The following is a 12,855-nucleotide window of genomic DNA, read 5'->3' on the forward strand; positions in this document are numbered from 1 at the left end:
AGCCCGAAAGGGGAACAGAGTCTCGTGACAGACACAGTGATGAAGCTGGTATGTGTTTGCAGTACACAAGCCACGGTTAAGACGGTTGTGACCCTGTCTCTCTCTCTCTCTCTCTCTCTCTCACATACACACACACGATGCGCAAAACTCCGCATTTGAACAGTCAATAGCAAATACTTAAACTAATAACAAAACAGTAACTGATTCAGAAGCGCAGATTGTCATAGCAAAGTCAGAATTATCTCCTCTCCTAGGTTCACGAAACGGTCGTTCATAAAATGCATTGCTGTTCTGTTGTAAGTAATCTTAAAGATTCCTAAATGCATCTACTTTCTGAAGGCCAAATAAAGTGCTTTAGCTTTCGCCTAGAAACACTCTGACATGGCTGCTTCAACACTAACTGCGGTTACTGAAACCACGCCTTCTTTCTTTGCGTGCACATTTGGGCCGCATTACGCAAATATTCCCACATAGTGAGGTAGATATGTGGGGGCGTGTTAGAACGAGCCGTATTAGGGGGTAAAGAATTTGATAAAGAATATCTCTTTGGTTTTAAGACTTTAGTCTTTGCAACTTCAGGGATCTTATCTATGCACAATCAGCTTGTAACACTCCAAAGAGAAAGGAAAACTTGAAATCGCATCATATGACCCCTTTAAGAGCCAAACTGTAAAAAGTATATATTAAGCTAAAATGGAAAAAAAGACATAAAAAAGACCCCCCCCCCCCCAAAAAAAAAACCTTACAAAAATTGGAAATGTTGCCTGAAATAAAATGTTTAAGTACTAAAATTACTAAAACTCAAAATAATACAAAAATTAGTTTTTGTTAACTGAAATTTAGATTTAAAAAAAGAAAGAAAGAAAAAACAAAAACAAGAAAAATAAATAAAAATGAAAATGCTCACCAAAGCTGAATTGATTTAATCAAAAATACAGTAAAAACAACAATATTGTGGAATATTTTTTCAAATTTAAAATAACTGTTTTCTATTGCTGAAATTTAGATTTAAAAAAAGAAAGAAAGAAAAAACAAAAACAAGAAAAATAAATAAAAATGAAAATGCTCACCAAACTGAATTGATTTAATCAAAAATACAGTAAAAACAACAATATTGTGGAATATTTTTTCAAATTTAAATTAACTGTTTTCTATTGCAATATATTTTTAAAATGTAATTTATTCCTGTGATGCAAAGCTGAATTTTCAGCACCATTACTCCAGTCTTCAGTGAAAACAGTTGCTTAATATTTTTGTGGAAACTATGATAATGTTTTTTACAGGATTTTTGATGAATAGAAAGTTCAAAAGAACATCATTTATATGAAATATTAATCTTTTGTAACATTATAAATGTCTTTACTGTCCCTTTTGATCAGTTTACTGCATCATTGTAAAATCTATACTGTATTTTGCTTTCAAAAAATAAAATCTTACTGATTCCAAATTTTTGACTAGTAATGTCTATAATCAATTACATTAAATACATTACATAATACACTATATAATAATTTTACAAATTCCTATGACTTGGAAATCACAATTTTAAAAATCTCTGATATTCCCAGGTGTTTCCCGCTGTTCCTTAACAGTCTCAAAGCATACTGGCTTTAGTTGTAAGCACTCACGGTCGTCTTAGGGCACTAGGTAGGAGGCACAAGCTAATATTATGATTAATGTGAGACAAAGCCTTCATTGTGCTGCTGGTGATGACGTATTAACAGACATTAGGCAGGCCGATGGGCATCACTGGTAAATGCAAACACCTGCGCCGTGAGATAAAAGCGGAGCGTTTCGTTGAAGCGTCTTGTAGGATTGAGTGCCAGCAAACAAAGCAGCCGATGATCAGATGAGCCTGGCTGTAGATCACGGGGCATTTATCAGCCTGGTGGAGGCCGTCGTGCATAATAATGAGCTCTTATATACGTGCTCATTAATATTCAAATGAGTCATTTTTTTTAAAGGAGGCTTGAGAGCGTCAAGGGAAGCTGGAAAAATGAGATTCCTGAATGATTTTAATGAGGGTGTTTATATGAGTGAGCCAGAGGTCTGAAGGGGAGCAATTGGCGGTAAATAGAAAAACGGGAGAGCGTTTAAATGAGGGAAATGGAGTGAAAGGGGAGATTACAGGCTGGTGTGGGGCTTGTGATTTGCTTGTGAAGTGCAAACCTGGTACTTTGAGATACTTCATTTTCTTTGGCCTTTCGGCCTCATTATTGAAAAAGACTCGGGCTCTGTTCCAAAACCTAGTGAGCTGCCTACATAGACAGCATTTTAAGGAGTCACAGGCACACGTGTATCACATGCAGTAGTGCTGTTATTGGTAACTAAAACCAAAACCACTAAAATTAGTTTTTGTTCACTGCAATTAAGCTGAAATGGATGAAAAAATTTATTAAATCATTTAACAAAGTTGTAAGTGAATGTTGCCTTGAAATCTAATAAAAAATAATCAAAATAAAAATGACAAAAACAACAGAATTACTAAGAATTGAATTAAAAAGAAAATAGAAAATATAAAAATAAAAGCTAATTCAAAATATTAATAAAACTAGTACATATATATGGCGTTAAACCGAAATTAAGCTAAAATGAAAAAAAAAAAAAGGATTAAAAAAAATTACTTACAAAAATTCTAAATGTTGCTTTGGAAACTAACTGAAATAAGTTAAAGTACTAAAATTACTAAAACAAAAACTGAAATGAAAATAAAGCAAAATAGAAATATTTAAAAAAGCAAAAACTAAAAAAAAAGGAAAATACAAGAATAAAAGCTAATTCAAAATATTAATAAAACTAGTACATAGATATGGCGTTAAACTGAAATTAAGCTTAAAAAAAAAAAAAAAAAAAAGAATAAAAAAAATTACTTACAAAAATTCTAAATGTTGCTTTGGAAACTAACTGAAATAAGTTAAAGTACTAAAATTACTAAAACAAAAACTGAAATGAAAATAAAGCAAAATAGAAATATTTAAAAAAGCAAAAACTAAAAATAAAGGAAAATAGAATAATAAAAGCTAATTCAAAATATTAATGAACTAGTACATAAATATGCATTTTCGTTAACTGAAAGTAAGCTAAAATAAAAAAATATATCAAAATATCAAAAATGTGAAAAGGTGACTTGAAAACTAACTGAAAAAAATATATACTAAATACTAAAACTGAACTAAAAATAAATATTTATACAATATTTATATAAATATGAAATAGAAAAATAACCCTAAAACTAAAATTAAAAATGGAAATAGAAAAATGAAAAGCTAAATCATATGAATAAATACTATAATACTGTATAAAAATACTAAATAAATAAACACTTGAATTAAGCAAGAGACATGTAAATTAACTATAAATACGCTTAAAACTCATTCCCTAAAAGTATCTATAAAGAATGCTGAATGTTATTATGAGTTGACTACTTTCCCCAATATTTGTGTGTAGAGTATTAAGTCATTAGTTTACCTGCTCTATTGAAATCAATTGGAACCACCTATGTAGAGTGATACAAATCATCCAGAGCCATTTATGAGTATTACAGAAGACAGCTGCCTATGTAGACAACAGACAGCAAGTAGGCTTATCAGGTTTTTGGAACAGAGCCACAAAATCAAACATTGCAAACACAACACAGACGTACAAACCGTCATGATAGACAACTTCACAAGAAAACCACTTGAACATGTAAGAAAAGCACGATGCTTTCTCAAAAGCGCACCTGTCGTCTTTGTCTCCATCCCAGAAGACGGCGTTGTGTCCCTGCAGCGGAGACAAGAAGAGCTGGCTGTGTTCCTGGCAGGGCAGCAGGTACCTCAGACAAGCAAAACTGGGATCCTGCATCTGTCTCATGAGAGGAGCGGCCAGGGGACGCTACAGACACCGCAGGACAGGACACTATTAGACACATGCTTTACTTCACAACATCTGCAGCTAAAACGTGCCTACGTGACTATTTTTGTCTCTGGTTTATGTCTGTTTTAACATACATTACAGCTCAAAAGATTGGGGATGGTAAGACTTTTTATTAATGTCTCTGCTCACCAAGGCTGCATTTATTTGATCAAAAATACAGTCAAACAGTGAAATATTATTACAATTTAAAAAAACTGTTTTCTATGTGAATGTATTGTAAAATGTAATTTATTTCTGTGATCAAAGCTGACTTTCCATCATCATTACTCCAGTCTTCAGTGTCACATGATCCTTCAGAAATCATAATAATATGCTGATTTGCTGCTCAAGAAACATTTCTGATTATTATCAATGTTGAAAAGTTGTGCTGCTTCCAACTGTGATTTTTTTAAGGATTATTTGATGAATAAAGAGTTAAAAACAGCATTTATTAAAAAAATTAAACCTTTTGTAACATTATAAAAGTCTTCACTGTCACTTTTGATCAATTTAATTCATCCTACCCGAAAAAAGTACAGTAGTGTTGAACAGTAGTGTATATTCTATATAAATATAAATACAGCTTTGTTGCTTTAAAAGATGAGCTTTCTTGATCTTTCACCACTATTTTTTGCCATTAAAGTCCACAACAGAAACCATTTAAAATAGATCTGACTTCAGTAAATATACAATATTCAACTTTTTAGCCACAAACCAACTAAATTAATGGACATCATCCCTAGCCAACCCAACTAGTTAGAACTAGTTTTCTCTGTGCAATTAACTCAAAATTATGGGGTGTTCACACTGACAACCATTTTTCATGACATTTATATTTTTGCATTTGGCAGACGCTTTTAACCAATGCAACTTACAATGCATTCAAAAATTCACATTTTCTCAGTTCATGCATTCCCTGGGATTCGAACCCATAACCTTGGCATTGCTAATACACTGCTCTACTGTTCATGCTACAGGAACACCACCATTAATGATTCATTTTCAATGAGCAACAGCAACCAATAATTGTGTGACGAAGTTAAATGTAACTTTATGCAAAAGACTTGTGAATGCATCTTTATTAAAAGTCAGGCGTGTGTTGTACCTTCTCTGGTTTGGTGTCCCAGCACTCCTGCATCAGCGCCTGCAGGCAGTGAAACTGCACCTCCTCTGGGCTGCCCAGTGCCGGTCTGAGCCCTTTCGACAGCTTCTTAGCGATCTGCAGCTGGTGCTGACCCATGCACGGTCTGCGGCCGGACAGCAGCTCATACAGGACCATGCCGTACGAGAACATGTCCACCTGAAACACAGACGACAGCAACCCGATGTAATGCTGTTAAACAGTCTCAGGCGGCCCATTTACTGCCAATTTGCACCATGCAATTCCACCATCTCGCCGGGCAGATAGCAAGTAAACTAGATCTCCACAAGCCGAGCTGTATATTTTACTTTATTTTCTGGCTGTGACATAATCTGATAAATGAAAGCAATAATAAACATCTGGTCTCGAGTGCAATTCATGCCCAAAATAATTTCCTTACTTAGTATTTTTGTCCTGTTTTCTAATACAAATATCTAAAAAAAAAAAATCTTAAATCAAAATACATTTACTTGAGAAGAAAAATAAATCTTGTTTTTTGGAAAATGCATGAAAACGAAGTGAGTTTATGCTTAAAAAATCCGTCAGTGGGGTTCACAAATGTTTCCTTAAGTTTTTTTTCTTACTGCATTTTTTAAAGCAAAAATTGGCATGCATTTTTCAGAAAACAAAACTTAATATTTAATAGACCAAATTGATTTCAATAATCTGACTTTCTCCCAGTAAAAAAACTTTTTATACAACAGATTTTTTTAAATTGTATTTATTATTATTATTATTTTTAATTTAAGAAAAATTCAGAGAAAAAATGTGACAAACATGCTGTCATATGCCAGTTGGCTAAGAAAAATAATCTTGTTACATCTCTACAATTAACTCAATATTATGTTCATACTGGCAGCCACTTGCAGAGTGTTTAGATATTTGCAAAGGAAAACAAATAAAAAAATACTAAGAAAATATTTTTTTTGCAGTGAAAATGTGGCTCAGACTTTATGGCGATGGTGAAATGTGAGGCCAGAAGGGAGGAGAGATGGAAAAGCAAAGGATGAGTTAACAAAAGGAAGAATGAAGTCATGATTTCTGACACAGCAGATCGTACTTCACTGCTGTGGTTCATTCGCCAGACGTATTTCTATTAAACGTCTTTCTAGGTCATTTCTATAAATGGACATGTGCTTTGACGAGAGCTGTGTCAATTCGGGACTGTATTTTTAGGGCGCTCGGCAAAGACAACACAAAGGGAAAAAAGGCACATTTCCACATTTCGCTTCAGGTTCGGTAGCCTGAAATGACATCACAGAGCAGGCATGTGAAAGAGCAGGAAGTAGTTTGTGAGATGCGCGCACGCGCACGCGCACGCGCGCGCGCACGCGCACACACACACACACACACACACACACACACACACACACACACAGAGAGGATCTACAGAGACTCTTTACTCTCGATCTTTCTTGAGTCCAGATATCTCACGTTAAAAGGCTATTACACGCTAATGATTCGATTAGCAATGACATGAATCAAATAATTAATTAAAATGCCTCTTAGGAGACTAGGAGAAATGCCACTAAATTAATCCTGTTGTTTTATATTCAAGGACCTGTATGACATTGTCTTCCATGAAACAGAAAAAAGTCTGATAGCACTGAAAATTATTCTAATTTGCATTTATATTTACTTTTTCCATATGTATGATTTCTCTCTCTCTCTAAATATATATATATATATATTCTCTCTCTCTCACATATATTATTTCTCAATATTTTTTTCTTAGGCCACCTAAATTATACAGACACAACCTTTCACATTTGGTCTGATAAAAATAAATAAAATAAAATATAATACTCCCAGATATTCATTATTATATTAGCCCAAACAACTAATGTAATATTTTCGACAATTAACAACTATTTCCTCCAGTAATTTTATCCTGAAAAGGCCAGATTTATCATTGTCTACAACTTCTTGCCATTCATATTTAGTTGGAGGGTCTTCCTTGAGCCATTTCCTAGTTTATCACCTTTTTACTGATTGCAAATAATTTATTAAAAAAGCTCTCTGTATTTCTGTGTTATATTTGCAGAGGAAATGCCCAAACACAGTTTTAATTTAACACAGTTTTTCCCCATTACAAAATATATCATCAGCATAACAATTTGAAAAGGGTTTATGCAGGATTTTTAAGCTCAAATTTAAGACCTTTTAAAGACATTTTTAAGACCTGCACAAATAAAATTAATATCATATGAGCGGGGTATGGCAATGTCTATAGTACCATATTAAACTGTAAAATTACTGTAAAAAGCATAATTTACAGTTCAGATACAAGTTTTCACAAAAACAAAAAGTTTTATAAAATGATAAACTTTATATTTCAGCCTTTAAACCATTTTTAAGTCAAAAGTATTAATTACTATATTAATTTAAACAATTACTAACAATAAATTATTATTTCAATTAAATAACAAATTAGGGGTGTGCGATATTGACAAAAAATTATATCTCAATAATTTACAGGGATTTTATCGATAACGATAATTAGACAATATTTTGTTGAATGTGTTATTGTGCTGATATCTTATCTCTAATTGTGCTGACAGCTGACTCCTGAATTTTTTTTATAGTCTTCATATTCTGTGTGGTCAGTTCACAGCAATGATAGAAATTAATCATTTCCAAAAAAAAGTTTTATGGTTTTTACCTTTAAGCCATTTTTTCTAAAAGTGTGCACCATCTTTTGAGTCAAATTCTTGCATTTGGGCTGTTGCCAAGTAAATGAAATCAGTATCAACAAAATTGATCTTTGCAATGCAGAGGAAACACAGAAGCTGCATTAGAAGTGTCATTTAGATGCATTTACACACTGTTTAATGCAGCTCTGAGGGACATTAAATAATTTAATCTGCAGTTACAAATGCATAAATAATGTTTTGATATTTTAAACATAAAACATTGAAAACTGATGTTTGAAATTATTTAAAAAATGAAAAGGTACCTTAAATGTGAAATTAATACCGCCAGTAGGTATCAGCAAGTCACTGTTAAGAAGTGATTCATTGCGATTGAACCGAATCATTTAAACGGTTGATTCATTCAGGAACGAAACACCGTCATGTTGCTCAGAGACGCAAACAGCGCTGTGGCTGTGTTTGAAATGATTTTTGTTGCCGAAATAGAGCAAAAACAGGAAATATGGTGTCTAAAACGTAAGTCTCTTAATATTAACTTCTTGTTTGTTGAACTGTTGTATAAAATCAATATCACATTTGTAATCGTGCTGACTTTTGGAGAAAAAAACGGCACTTTTCGTGTGATATTATCTATATGAAATGATATAAATATATAAATTTTCTGCCCCATATCTTGAATTATGTGATAATTCTAAATGCATTTTAATAGACTGATTCATGCAGTGAAAGAACGCACCATAAATGCGCGCGCGCACTAGTCTAACCTGCGCACTCTGTAGGTGTTTTGTTTGTTTTTCGCGATATACTCGATAATATCAAATCGCACATCGTTAAAACAACAATTACGATATTATCACAGACCATACATATCACACACCCCTACTGTTTAGATTTTTATAATGCATTGTCTTCTTATCAATCCACCAGTTCACATTTGCAGGGTAAAAGCATGGGTCGATTTTTGCATTTGTCTGAACTCTGAACAAAACATCAGTTTTATTGAAAATGCTCATTCATTCTGCCAGCAGGTGGAGCGTTTGGTAGAAATATAACTGTTTCCCCGGTAACTGCTGTACACAAAGCAGTGCAGCACTGGACTTTGAATGTGCAGCGCTCGTGTTTATTTAATGAAATCATAGCCTTTTGAAGTTTAATCGTCACATTCAGCCATATCGCAATTCCGGTCTTTACCTCCCCAAATTTAAGACCTCTTGAAATCATAATGAAGTCTTTCTTGTACAATTTAAATTTGATGCAACTAAATTTAAGACTTTTTAAGACTTTAAGACCTGCAGAAACCCTGTTGAATTAAAATTTTATTTTCAGAATTGTATTCTTAAGCTGTACAACATCTGATCTGACAAAAAATAAAAAAAATAATAAATAAAAAAATTCTCAGATCTTCACTATTATATTAAGCAATTGATGTTTTTAATTGATATATATACACATTTATATATACATTTTAACAAGCATTTTTCCATTACAAAACTATGTATATGCTAATATGCTATATTACAAGCATACCAATTTGATTGAAATTTTTAATGCATACTTCCTTGGATTGTATTTTTATTTTTTTTCATATTTGAATTAAACAAAATGGATAAAATAATCAACATGCTCTCTGACTTTTGTGAAGGATTTTCAGCTTCAGACGGCACTACAGTCGCCCACAGTCCACCTACTTACTGTTTGATGCACATACTACACAAAACTGGAAAGCCTTTGTGAAAATCACAAGCTCTTGTGTTGCCGATTGCAAAAAGTCAGGGTGCATTGGGTGCATTTTTATCAGTCACTGGAAAACAACATGTTTCTGCAGATTCTATAGATTTCTACTCAAAAACTATATGTGGAAAAACGCCTATCTGGACCTAAAAAGAACAATCAAATCTAAAACAAATTTGAAACAATTCCAGTATTTGGATTGGGAGGATAAACAGTCCCGCAAACTACAACATCTGAAACATCTGTCGTTCTCTTGTGACGCCGCATGAGAGTTGTGGAAACATGATCATAAATTCCATTAGAAACATGGTAATAGATTTCATTCTGTTCTGCTGGACATGATCCACACAAACTCAGCAAACAGAGCTGGAAAACAAATCAGCCTTGTGAACTGCCCTAAAAGCCTCACTGGATCTCAAATCAGTCTTTGAAGGGAAATCCCTGGATGTGGACAGGCAGGGCAAGCACATGCAATCTCAAAGAAAACCTGTCCGAAGTGTTCTCCAGACGCCTCTCAGATTCACTACTGAAAGTGGTTTCTTGGACTGGACAAACCGATGAAAGGAGCATTCTGGGTGCAAAACAAGTTAAGCTCTATTGACAGATGCTGTTGATTACTGCACGTCATTTCAACTTGTGCCTCAGTGTGGAAAAACTAGCAGAAATCAGGATCAGCTGACACTAATGCACAGTTATTTACATGAGTACAACAAAACACTGGATAGCCAAGTGTTGTAAATGTTGACTATTACTTATACAAATATAAATATTTGATGGAAAAACTTAAACGTAAATGAAAATTAGAAATGTTGCCTTCACAAATAACTCGAAGCAAGTTGAAGTATTAAAATGACAAACTAAAATTAAAATAAAAAATAAATTAAAGCTAAGAAAAAGAAAATTATTATAAAAAAACATACCATTTCTAATAATTAAATAAAAATAAAAATAAAAATATCATAATAAAAGCTACATGAAAATACTAGTAAATAATATAATAATATATAAAAATGCTAAAGTAACACTGGATACACACAAAAAATTATAATGATTATTTAACACTAATGCACAATTATTATAGGAGTAGAATTAAATTCTGGATAGCATCAATATTTTAAATGGCAACCAAAACTATTACAAGTCATTTTCACTAAGTGAAATAAAAATTTAATTAAATAGAAATGTTAGATAAAGATGGCGATTTAAAAAGCATAAATGACAATTAGAAATGTTGCTTTGGCAGCTATTTCAAATAAATATATATTTTTAAGTACCAAAATTACTAAAACTAAAATTTAAACAGCTACACAAAAAAACCATTAAAAAAAAACTAACAAAATGACTAAAACTTAAATAAAAATGAAAACATAAGCATAAATGGTAGCCAAAACTATTACAGATCATTTTCAGTAATTGAAATAAAGCCAATATAAAAAAATAAATGAAAACTAAATACAATTATTTATAAATACTAATAAAAAAACAAAAACACATGAAAAAACATAAAAGTACATGATAAACTTTAATTAAAACAAAAACTTAATATAAAAATAAAAGCTAATTTAAAATATTAATAAATACTATCATGGTATATAAATAATACTAAAGTAGCATCCTGGGGCTCAATAATTGGAGAAACCCCCCAAAAAACTCAGACTGGGAATGTCAAATTGATAAATGCAAATATAAAACACAAAATAAAGTGCACTGGAGAGTTTAAAAGCAGAAATGTGATGTTTATGTTAATTATTTCATAAATAAGTCTTATTTGTGCCATAAAGTTCTAAATCATAGATGAACTTCTAGTTATGCATAACAGCATAATTCCCGCGAAGAAATTTCTACATCTTAACAGTACTTTGCATATAGTCATATTAACATAGCTTTCTGACGGGAGTTTAAAGACTGTATACTGAGAAAGCATTCATCCTTTGAATCTGAACTCAGCTTGAGTTGAGACAGCAAGCAGATTTTGACCTTTGCTGTCTCACTAAAGCTGCAGGGGAAGATCGGTACGAACCTTCTCATCATAGACGATGCCGGGCCGGATCTCGGGAGCCTGGTAGCCGGGTGTGCCCTCGACCCCCAGCGCTCCTTCGTGGAAGGACTGGCGCGAGATGCCGTAGTCGGACAGCTTGACGTTGACGGAGTCCTCCAGCTCCAGAGACCACACCAGGATGTTGTCGGACTTGAGGTCACAGAAGATGATGTTCTTCTTGTGCAGATACGCCAGGCCCGTGACGATCTGATAGGCCACTTTGAAGGTGAGCATGTGACCCAGCGGCACAAACTGAGAACCTGAGGAACATCAGCCAATAAAGACAGATGTGAACTTCAAGCCGTTTTGTCTCTCACAAACCCATCGTATGATGTCAGAAGAGACTGCTTTTATGATATCTTTATGACACGAGGGTGAGTAAATGATGACAGTTTTTTGTGTCTGTGTGTGTGTGTTTGTGAGAATTATTAAGGCTTTAAGGTTTGTTCACCAGTCTGATGCAATTAAAAGTCCAAATCTTCATGCCAAAAAAATGTGTCATGCCAAATTATCATTATTCTCTGAAAAAGTTATAAAAGTGATGGAGATCTAAAGAACAGCAAATTATTTGTTGAATTAACAAAAAGTAATTCTTATACAGATATATATATATATAATGTAAATTATAATTATTAATTTTGCACAGCTTAAAGGGGTCATATGATGCTGCTAAAAAGAACATTATTTTGTGTATTTGGTGTAATGAAATGTTTATGCGGTTTAAAGAAAAAAAAAAAAACACATTATTTTCCACATACTGTACATTATTGTTTCTCCTCTATGCCCCGCCTTTTTGAAACACGTTGATTTTTACAAAGCTCATCAGTCTGAAAAAGTGAGGTGTGCTGTGATTGGCCAGCTATCCAATGCGTTGTGATTGGCCGAATACCTCAAGCGTGTGACGGAAATGTTACGCCCCTCACATACTGTTGATGCCGTGTCCCGGCCGGAGCGATGATTCAAAAACATGAAAACCCATTACAAACGAGGCATTTGTTGCATCCAGTGGGGACATACAGTAATTACTGATTCTAATGACTTATACTGTCTTTTTACGTGTTGCATTGCATTGCGCCGCGTAAACAAAACTCTGTCTGCATTTGTGATCGGAGAAATTACAAACAACAAGTGCTACTCTACACTGCTCAAAACTCGCGTTTGAATCATCAGTGGCAAATCCTTTAAATGAAAACGTACTTACAGACTGTGAGTCAGAACTGCCGGCATTTTAGTCTAACGCTACTTTCCCAGGATCAGTAAACAGTCCTCCATAAAATGTGCTGCACTCATCTGGATATTTTGGTTAAACTGTTCTGGAACAGTGTTGTGATAAATACAACTTAACCACTGATTTGTAGTCGTATCCTCTTTTGGAAGACCAAACAAAGTAGTTTCGCTTT

General features: G+C 33.4%; 1 protein-coding gene across 1 annotated transcript in view; it reads right to left on the minus strand.

Annotated features, from left to right (window-relative positions):
* Nucleotides 1–12,855, minus strand: part of lrrk1 (leucine-rich repeat kinase 1) — a 101,207-nt gene that overhangs the window by 16,708 nt on the left and 71,644 nt on the right. The window contains exons 25-27 of the mRNA XM_016248046.1: nucleotides 11,438–11,715; nucleotides 5,000–5,194; nucleotides 3,722–3,873 (exon numbers count right to left, since the gene is read on the minus strand). Coding sequence (XP_016103532.1) covers nucleotides 3,722–3,873; nucleotides 5,000–5,194; nucleotides 11,438–11,715 — 625 coding nt within the window. The remainder of the gene's footprint in view (nucleotides 1–3,721; nucleotides 3,874–4,999; nucleotides 5,195–11,437; nucleotides 11,716–12,855) is intronic.

This window comes from Sinocyclocheilus grahami, unplaced genomic scaffold, assembly GCF_001515645.1.
Source record: "Sinocyclocheilus grahami isolate Dianchi unplaced genomic scaffold, SAMN03320097.WGS_v1.1 scaffold24.1, whole genome shotgun sequence".
Taxonomy (NCBI): domain Eukaryota; kingdom Metazoa; phylum Chordata; class Actinopteri; order Cypriniformes; family Cyprinidae; genus Sinocyclocheilus; species Sinocyclocheilus grahami.